Source organism: Anopheles aquasalis, chromosome 2 (assembly GCF_943734665.1).
Source record: "Anopheles aquasalis chromosome 2, idAnoAquaMG_Q_19, whole genome shotgun sequence".
NCBI lineage: Eukaryota > Metazoa > Arthropoda > Insecta > Diptera > Culicidae > Anopheles > Anopheles aquasalis.
The window spans coordinates 58,370,314-58,380,646 of record NC_064877.1 but is presented as its reverse complement, the minus strand read 5'-3'; the positions used below and the strand labels follow the sequence as shown (position 1 = coordinate 58,380,646).

The following is a 10,333-nucleotide window of genomic DNA, read 5'->3' as shown; positions in this document are numbered from 1 at the left end:
CTCTTACGTCCAGGAGCCGGAAATGGTCGGTGGAAAGATGATGATTTATTGCGGGGTGCCGGGTGTAATGGAAAATGGAGCGCGCAAAATCCCGGACACCCTTTTTTCTCCCCACTGGAACTGGAATGGCTGGCTTGTGAAAATGAGCGGAACCGGACTGGTTGGGAGTCGCAAGTTCAGTTGAAGGCCAGAGGCATCTCGCCTTAATCTCGTTCGACTATCGCATGAAAAACGAATCCACAAAAAAAAAATCTGGCCATCGTGGGAAAATGAGCAAGCTCCGAAGGCCACTGTGGCCGGCGCATCATCAACACAAGCGCACGTGGAACCGGTTTGGAGCAACATTCATCACGTGCTGGCTGCTGTGAAAAGTGATTACGCCACCCCCGACTGGCCCCCGGGGTGTGACATTCACTTCCTCGTCGCCATTTTTTTTCGGGGTGGTCGAGGAAGCGTTCTTCTTCTTCCTTTTTTCGACCCTGCTGAAGTCTGCAAATCTTATCCCGGCGAACAACGAGCCTTTGACGCGTCCGGTTCACGGCACATGGAAGAAACATGATTGCGTGGCAGAATCCCCGTGGCCAGAGCAACTTCCGCAAATCGGATGTCCAGGATGGCGTTAGACCGGAGTTCGTACACCTTCCAGCGGATTCGGGCGCGCTGTGCGGGAGTTAATAATGTAATCAAAATAATGTGCAGAATCAGTGGAACTGTCTCGCTGGCTCTAGCCGTTCCGCCAAATCTGGATCGCCGGCCAGGGATCGAGTGCCCGGGATTCGAATTATGATGGTTGCGCTCCGGAGACGATGGCTTCGGTACGGGTGGCAATAAGTCAACCGTGTGCGTTAATGTTGTATTCGTGGCTCGGGGAATGGCTGACGTGGCGGTGATTATATAGCACACTAATACCAATTTGATGTAAATTCTGAACTTGAACTGATCCTTCGTAGTGTTTAGGAGTCGGCGCGTTAGGCATTTCCATCGTTTTGGGTTGAGGAACAGTTCCTTCTCTTGCAGTAGAATGTCTGCCACAGTTCAAAGTATCAACCAGTCCGCGGGCCTCATAAGTTTGAGCTGCACAGCTTGTCCAAACAGTTTCAATGTTTGTGGCCAGAGAGATAAAGGCGATTCCAAAACTAGTCGCCGCACCGGAAATACGAAATGATGTAGCTCCGTCGCCGAAAATCCGTTGATGGAGGCGCCAGGTAACCGGTAAAATTGCATACTTTCAGGGGATTTGTAATAATATTTTTTAAATAACCTAAAAATCGCTAAATAACCTTCCAGGGAATCTCAAACTCCTTTGCTACAACTATTATATTATTATGTTAGGTTTTTTTCTAACAAAAAACTTCAGTTGCTGTAACCAGACAAGATTATTAATGTTTGTACTTCAATCAAATACTTTATAAAACGTTAATATATACCATTAACTAGCTTCACATGGGAGAAGGACATCTCCAATAAACGAAGGACTCGACTTTTGGACCAACTGTCTTAAGTTACAAAAAATGCAACATTTTAAAAATATTATATTTACCTGCCCTTGTATGAACTCCGATCTTCCCAAAAAAATATAACAAAATCGCCCACAAAGTTCAACTCAAACAGTTGAATAACAAAACATTTTATATGCTCTCTGAATTACCAACTCTCAAGAATTGTCCAAATGTAGGACTGAAACTGTAATGATACTAGTTTTTAGTTTTATTGCTCGATTGCTTTGGAATTGAGAAATCCTTGAAAGCATCCTTAGACACTCTACAAGATCACTAGCAGCATAACGGGAGTAAAGAGTAGATATTAATGCCAAATGACGCTCTTCCCTCGCACTTGAAAAAGACTTAAGTTTATGACCAACAAGGGCAGCTCGGATATTAATAAGCTTCTAAAAGGGCCAAGTAATCGCGCGCACGAGTGCCACAAATCATCAACATCACGCGGTACATTGGACGTACAGAGGGGAGGGGATTAGGAGGGCAAACTCTTACCCTTCGGAGGATTTGTTGTAGTTGGACGGGATCAAATGCTGGTCGTCAATTTCCACTATGAGTACATCACCGGACTGGATGTCGGCCGTGCCCTCCCACGAGATGGTCGTCGGTGTGCAGCTGGAACCGGCCGAACAGTCTTCTGGTGTCTGTGAAATTGCAGAAGAGAAGAGAGAGAGAGAGAGAGAGACAGACAGTTAGAGGCTAGCCTAGAATAAAGTAAGACTTATTTGCGTCTCAACGCGCGGCAACACCATCGTGAAGCGTCTACTGTCACAGGCAAGCAATTTATCTACGGAAATATGTCAAACTCCCGGGTTGATAGTGCCACGAGAAGCGTCACTATCCCGCACTAGATGCTGTCGCTGGTGGTTTGATTCAGTCTCGCCGAGAAACTATGACGCCACTACGGAGAATGGGGCCACTCAGGAGAAACGCGAAATATGAAAACAAATTGTTTTGCATTTATATACGTTACGGTGTGGTGGAGGTGGTGGTGGTTGGTATTTTTGCTTCTGCCATTTTGAACGAAAGTCGTCGTAGACCGTGAATTGCACAATGCAACGGGGAACGAAAGAGGTAAAAGCTGGAGAAGTTCCATCAACATGCATCGCATAGTTTGCCTCGGGATTAATAACATAAGTTTTGTTGAATTATTGTTTGAAAAACAGTAGGGATTAGTGACAAGCATTTCGAAAACAATGCAAAGGAAGATATTCATGTGCTATTGTACTACTAAACGCACCATTTAGAGGCTTTGTGGTCCTGATTGCTTCTAAGAGTCTTTTATTAAATACTTGACAATGTGAAGCTGTACACAAAACATGATCACTACTCTTCTCGTTGATTGTGGAAATCAAACTAATGAATTTCCAGTTCCAAACAATTTCATAAACCAAACGGTAACTCTTTCCAAATTCTTTCCATTGGTTCGATGAACCAGTTGGTCCCGCCTCGCTGGCAACAGGCTACACATTATCAACAGCTAAGGACCCGAAAACCGGTGCTTCCGAAAACCGAATTCGACGATTGACATTGACGGCTGGTAAACATCATCCGATACAACCATTTTCCACCCCACACCGACGGCCTCCGGGCTCGGTCGAGAGCAATCGGTCGTAAATCAGTATCTGATCGGTATCTCGCGAAACGGAAAGCGACGGCACCAATTGTGCCGCTTGATTGGGCACCAAAACAGTACGAAATTCCTTCCCTTCTCCGCTGCACAGCTTACCCTTTTCAACGGTGGAAGATGCTACAAAGGCAGATAACGGCAATCGGGAACGAGTTATGGCCCGGAGGAATGTCAGACTGTCCCTGTCTCTCTTCAGCACCATTCGGCATTATCAATTGTACTTGTGAGGCGCGCTGAAAGCGAATCCTTTCACCCACAAAACGGGTGGTGGGCGGCCGTCGAAGTGATGATGTGCGCAGATTGCGCGTTCCAAGAAGGGCCACCGATACCTTCGCAAGCTATTAAGCCATCATCATGCCACGGGGAAGCTGGAGGCGCGTGGATGCGTGTGAAATAGAAACCCTCCCGAAGAAAGGTGAATGGCTGTCACGTACGGTAAGGACCTTTTCGGTGGATCCATCAGCACCACCGCTACCACCACCGAGAATCGAGGGAGCTAATGGATTCAAGGTGACGCCGGATTCGAACACGAAACCGAACGGAATCGTGGGATCCTGGGGCGAGGTAGCATCCCCTACGTGACGTCATTTTTTATACCGCCATTTTTATTTTTCATTAAAAAGCAGCGCGCTCTTTTATGCGACCAGACGGTGCGCAGGAGGTAACGAATCATAAAAAGAAAATCATGCAAAAACATGTTTGCAACACTCGTTATGTTGTACAACCACGACCACGACAACAACAACAACAACAGCAGCAGCAGGAGTGAACCATAACGAGAGCCGAATGGCAATCAGTTGCTCGATGCAATATGGCTTCTGATGGAAGGCGCCGAGTGGAGGGCAAGCGTTAGCACCGGATACATTAACGTATCACGTGGGTGATAAATAATGATAGCCGGACCAGCCGGCGTCCACCACCGTGGCCTTTCCGTTGCGAAAGGAAGGTTGGCTGCATTGTGCGCCTGGCTCATGCATATGCGATATCATTAAGCAGCCCGGGGCGGGCGTCGGTGTCGATTGGTGCGCGCGGAACATAATTCTTGTCCGCACCGGGCACATAAGCGGTCGTTGACCGGTGGAGTGGTGCATATGCTGAAAACGAAGGTGGGAGATGGGGAGCGGGTTGAAGCTGGAAATGGATAAATTGGAGGATTTGGAAGCGATAAATTAACGGAGTACAGATTTGCATACAAATTGAAATATTATCACTCGCGTAAACTTTCCACACCCAGGTGCGGTGAGCAGGAGATAAGAGAGGGAGAAGAGAGAGGGATTCATTCTGCAAACGAGTCTCTTCTGTATGTGTGCTGTGCCGCGACTGTTGAAGTACCAGAGGACTATCCCTTTTATCGGTCCGGATTCCCGAACGTAGATTGCTCGTTCGTTTATGAGTGTGACGCTCATAAATCCGTTTCGATGCGGAGCATGGATGGCTGTCATTAAGTCAATGATGATGAATGGACTGAAGCGCACCATTGCCGACCCCCAATGCCTTTCTACGGCATTAGTCCAACCCTCTCTGGACTGCGAAATCTGTGAAAAATGTCAATCAAAAGGGCGCACATTGCTGGAGCAGCGATTTCATGGCCATTCGAAGGAGAGAATGTCATAATTACCAACATCAAGCACATCCTCGTAAAAGCGAGCGGGAGAAAACTAAAATTAATCATCCAACAACGGCCCAACGGCTAAAAAAGGGACACTACGAGGCGATCGAGGAAGAAGTGACTTTAGACTCTCTCGCGGAGATCCCGAATGAAAGAGCTTTGGAGAAAAGTTTCTTCGTGTCGCGTCGCGTACGAGAGTAGCTTCCGTGGTGTTTTCTGGCGCAGATCAAACGCTGCTCGTAAACAAGCTAAGGTCTAAGTGCAGCCCTATCACCCAACGAGCCTCCAACTATCGCAGAAGCGACTAGCGACTGCCAACCAGGGGGTAAGAAACTGGCAGCAGAACTAGAGCTTATGTTCACTTTAATTTATTCCAACCAGCACACACAAAGCACCATCGCAAGTCCATCGCCCCATCGTCCGTTGCTGTCAGTGGAGCGGAATGGAATTGAAAAAGTTGTTCAGGTCGTTTGGAATGGGGCCGTTGGATGCGATGCACTCGATGCGAACGGAATGTTAGTTTCGGATGGCTCTCGGAACTAAGGGACGAAAAGGGGGTTGCATTTGCAACTGGACTCAACAAAAAAAAAAAACAGAAAAATACCAATTCCATTCGACTGACGGCCAGGAGTAGAAAGTTGTGCAGAAACTACTGCTACAACTTCCGCCCACAAGATGGACTGCCAATGGATTCGATCGATCGAGCAGCAGGGAGAGAGAGAGACCGTGCTTCCAGGAGCATAAGGACGCAGGTTGCGCTGGTGTCCTGGTAGGATAAGCATCTCAAGGGTGGAAAATATTCAAATTTTATTATCCTTTCTCTCTCTCTCTCTCTCTCTCTATCGCTGGTGGCACCCTTGACGATTGCACGAATCGTAACGGTTGGTTTGTTAGAGTGGAGTGGACATTTTCGGATCGCTTCAGTTACTCAAAGCATCCCCAAGTATCAATTAGCCATTGGAAATTGGAATTGAAAGACAGCAAATAGCATGGGAGTAAAAAAAGAGAAAAAATGCGAAGATTGAGAGCACTATCGCCGGGTTTTGCTCCTGAAAAACTTGTGTCTCGCTGAAGCTCGCTATTGCGCAACAGTTTCCTCTTGCAGAACGCGAACCGAACCTTTCGAACGCTAGTGCGAAGCGCTTGCGGCCATCTTAGCACTCTTTCGCTCGATCGTGCCATCGCCATCGACATGGAAAGCACTGCAGAATGTAATTAGCATTCCAGCGACATACCGTGCGCACCACCGCTTCCCATTATTTATGCTCTGGAGAGCAGCGGCAGCAGCAGCATCATCATTTCCTTTTGGCCGGTCGATCCCGACCGTCGTAAGCACTGGTGTCGGCGACGGTGTCGACAAACGCAACGCAACGTAAATTGTGGGATGAAATATGGGGAAAACTTTACATTACACATTGGCGTGGGGCCCCCGACCGGTCATAAAACGTGCGTTTCTCGTTCGAGAAGCTCGCGTTCGCTGCTGAAACCACAGAACACTTGCTTGCTTGCTTGCTTGCTTGCTGGTGAGCACTTCGCGGAGATGTGCCCTTCGGTACGGACGGTCCACCGGATGCTTACGTATTAATTAATTTATTAGCTAGACATTTTTGGTCACACTCCGCCGCAGAGTGCCCGCCGCGGAGTAGCGTAAATGGTGCGTAACGCCGCGTTAGTTTTGCGCGAATTGGTGCGAAACAATAAGGTCTCGGAGCGAGCGGTACAAGATTATGGATGCTCTCGTACTCCTCGGCGGCCTTGCAGCATCGAGCATAAAAATGGCGCATTATGAAGCGAGCGAGCGAAGGATGAAGGAGTGATTAATAAGAAGCCGGTCTTCAGCGCGTTTCGCGACCAAGGAGCGAAGGAGGTAGCGCAAAACAGTGCCGTTGCATTAATTGAATTCCCGTTCCCCGGGGCCAATCCCGGTAAAACTGAAGTGGTTATGGTTGACCTAGCTGGCTGGCTGGCTGGTTGGATGGTTGGCCAAGCAGAAGCGAATTGTATCCAGTCATTGGCGTGCCTCGCGTTTGCCTCAAGTGCTTCGAAGCCGCAAACCGTGCTCCACCATCCCTCAAATTGTGGATGAGGAATTTTGAATTTTGAATTGCACGGATCATCGACTCTTTGCTTTTCATGGAGCCAAACGAGCGAGCGAGCGAGCGAGCGACCAAGCACCCAGCATTAAAAGCAATGATGCGGTGGTTTTGACGACGGAATTTGTTCCTGTTTCTGGTGACCGGAGGGAAGGGGAATTACGATGGAAGAAAGGAGCGAGTGAACGGAGAGGAACACAGTGGTTTTGTGCGCTTGAGTTGAGCAAGTAGAACGTTTCTGTTCTGCGTTCATAAGAGCGAGCATTCGTCTTTTCCTTTCGAATGGTGCGTTCTATTCTTAAACTTTGTTGACGGCATTGTTTGAGCCGAAGCCGAGAACAATGCCGCCAGCAGCACACAAAACCAGAGTTCCCGGGGCCGGAGTAAGCGCCATTACCCAGCCACGCGCTCCACCCGGCCAACCGGACCTAACCTCAATCTAACGCGAAATCATTTATCATGTGGCGGTGAGCAGCCTGTTCGCTCGGGTGCCCGAAAATCGAAAAAAGAAGAACAACAATCGTCTCCATTGACAGTGACAGTACTGCTGCAGCTGCTGTGTATGTGTGTTTTGAGGTGATTTACTTGACTTCACGCCCCCCCGCAGGCTCCAACCCGCTCACTGGAGTGTCGCCTTCGGTTCGGACCGGAAATGTTTATCCGCTGGGTTGCTCAAGCGCACAACCACGGCAGCACAGGAAGCCACCGTACGCTGTATGCATGCAAGCTACATTTCCGGGTCCCCAGGGGAAGGAAGGGCGACAGGAATAGCAAAATATTTCCTTCTGCCACCGTGCACTGTGGACACAGTAGCAAGAAAGGGTCCTTCAAAAATAGGTTCACAGGATATTTCAAGCTGAACCGAAAATAATACAGATTTGTCAATAAAAAGTCTGACAAAAATGTCAGGCAGTTGCTATAAAATTATTTTAATATTTCTGTTCATAAATGACAAAAGAGGAACCAGAAGATTACCCAAATATCTTGGTTTTCATTAAGTTCTGCAGGATTATGTATAAACAAATGATACTTAATCCTTAGCGAGACTTTTGAAAAATTATTGATTCGTTTGAGGGTTCCTTATGTTAACCAGAACCCTATTTTAATAAAGATAAGCTTTGACATTCCATTTATGCTTCAGGTCGATAACAGACGTACCTATCATGGCAATGTATAAGCATGCACAGTGTACCAAGTGATTAGCAATGTAGATGGGCCTGAATTCGGTGTACGATGTGTTATGCTCCTTAGTGTTTCTTAGAACAATATTGAACATTCATTTCGAATGTCAAATGTATGCTCTAAAACTCTTTTTTTTTACCGCAACCGCGCTTTTCTGCGTCCCATAGTTCACAGGAAGTGACAAGCTAAGTGGAGAGGACGCACAGCACAAAATGGTGTATTCCGGTGCTGCTGTTGCTGCTGCTGCTGTTGACAACCGTTGCTGAACCGTTGGATAAGGAACTGGTGGTTTATCATGGTACATCATTGCCTCGCTCTGTCTTCGCGCACGTGTACGTCAGGTGGGATAAGCCGGAGTCGGTCTCGTTGTCATTCATCCGTGTGCCCTTTTCCGGTAGAGCAGCAACGGCACCACCGTCTGCTTAAGCGTCCCATTGTTCGGGTCCCGGCTTTGTGTGTTTGTAACGCGAGCGAATGTTCTTTGCGCGCTGCACGACGAGAATACGAAACGGAATCGAAAGCGGGAATGCAGAGCAAGTCAAGTTGCAGGTTGCTTATCAAGTTCGTCATTCGTTAACGGCCCACCACCGACGCCTGGTGTGTGACAATCCACTCTCAAAAACTGGAAGGAACAATGGAAGCGTCGATGGGAAGACGAGAGACGAGTGAAATTCGTGTGTTATTTCATATTTTGAATTGAAGCAATAAAGCGGATAAAGCGGATAAGCGAATGGCGTCCCCTGAAATTGCTACAGTACCTCAACACCAACAACAAACGCTCGGAAATTGGCGAACCACACCCATTGGCAAGACTGTGCCGTGGCCGTGGGGGTACACAAAATGGCCGCAAAGAGAAGCAGACGGGAACGTCGGAAAAAGAGCGAAATAAAAGTCCTGATAAAAGCATATAATCCAGCACACGGTTCGGGTTTCCGGAAAAAGCTTCAAAGGGTTTAAAAACACACACGCGCATGCACGCAGACAGTGGTGCGGCCATTGCGGTGCTGTGAGAGCTATAGGGGAGATGAAAAAAATGTCCATAAAAGTGAATCCTAGCCACTCAGCGGGACCCCTATCAGGCTAGAGGCGCTATATTTGTTCAGGATTTCGAAAATTAATTCAATTAGCTCTTGGTGCTTATGCCGAGGTGTTTCCGAGGAGGCACATCAGTTTCACCACTCCTTTGCTTTAGCTTTCGCTTGGAACGGAATGAAGTATCGGCGCTGGATGGACCGTAGTCCATTTGAATGTGTGACCAAACACGGACCGTCCATCCATGCTGGACCGTAATGAAGCACCGGGAAGCTTATTCAAAAATTGCGGATTCAGACCGGTTGCGAGTGGTTCTGGTATTCCGATGTTAGTCTGTGGAAAAAGGATTTGGAACTATTCCATTCCCACCGTTACTGAGGGAGCGAGAGATGATGGAGTGATTGACCGTTGCTTCGAAGGATCGACAAGTACGTCTCATGCGCAAATGGGATTTTATGCTCGTTCAAAGTTCATTTAATTTCACAGGACGTATTGAGGAATGCAGGTTATATGTTGGAATCGTATGTGTGATTGTCGATTTCTAATCTTTGCCAATGTGTTGTCGGAGTTCATCTTTTGCTTGGTCCAAGCGTTGATGACTACCAAGAAAGGCACAACCATCATTAGGGTACGAGCGCTGATTGAACAGTTTGTACGATCCTTAGGATTCAATGAATGCCTGCAAGTATAGCTTTCAATGATGCCATACGTAGATGGTTTCAGTTGTGGGAATGGAACACTGAATATGGGTAATGTTTCCTAAAGGAGGTGGTCCTTAATAACCATGATTCTTGATATAGTTGAATGCCAATGGATACCAATTTCCAATAAGTTTGTATTACGACGAGCAGAGCATGCTATTGAGCCATACTTGTGCTCCTAATGATTTCACAGAATGTAGATCACTGCGAACGTTGCATTCGTATTCATTATTCATGGGAAACCCTTATATTTCCCATAAATTGATGAGATGATCATATTCGTTGTAAGTATTCGTTCTCAACACTTTATAGCACACGAGATGGATATTAGAAAGTGTATCACACAACGAAAGGTACAATACTTCAAAATAATAAATTCTGTCGACAAAAAGTGTACCTTGAATTGCGCAGATTAAAACTCGAGCTCTCATGGATCAAAGGCAATATTGCACGTTAATTAAAGTATTGTAGCTCCTTCAATGAATACAGAAAGTTATAGTTACGTTTACATGATGATTAGATGATTATTTCAAGCACTCCGAGCAATCAGATCGAATTTATTTCAAGAACATGGCTAACGGCCTGTTCAC

At 47.0% G+C, this 10,333-nt stretch overlaps 1 protein-coding gene across 2 annotated transcripts in view; it reads right to left on the bottom strand.

Moving 5' to 3' along the window:
* Window positions 1-10,333, bottom strand: part of LOC126571783 (serine-rich adhesin for platelets-like) — a 66,466-nt gene that overhangs the window by 34,110 nt on the left and 22,023 nt on the right. For both annotated transcript variants that reach the window (XM_050230584.1, XM_050230583.1), the window contains exon 4: window positions 1,992-2,140. In XM_050230584.1, coding sequence (XP_050086541.1) covers window positions 1,992-2,140 — 149 coding nt within the window. The remainder of the gene's footprint in view (window positions 1-1,991; window positions 2,141-10,333) is intronic.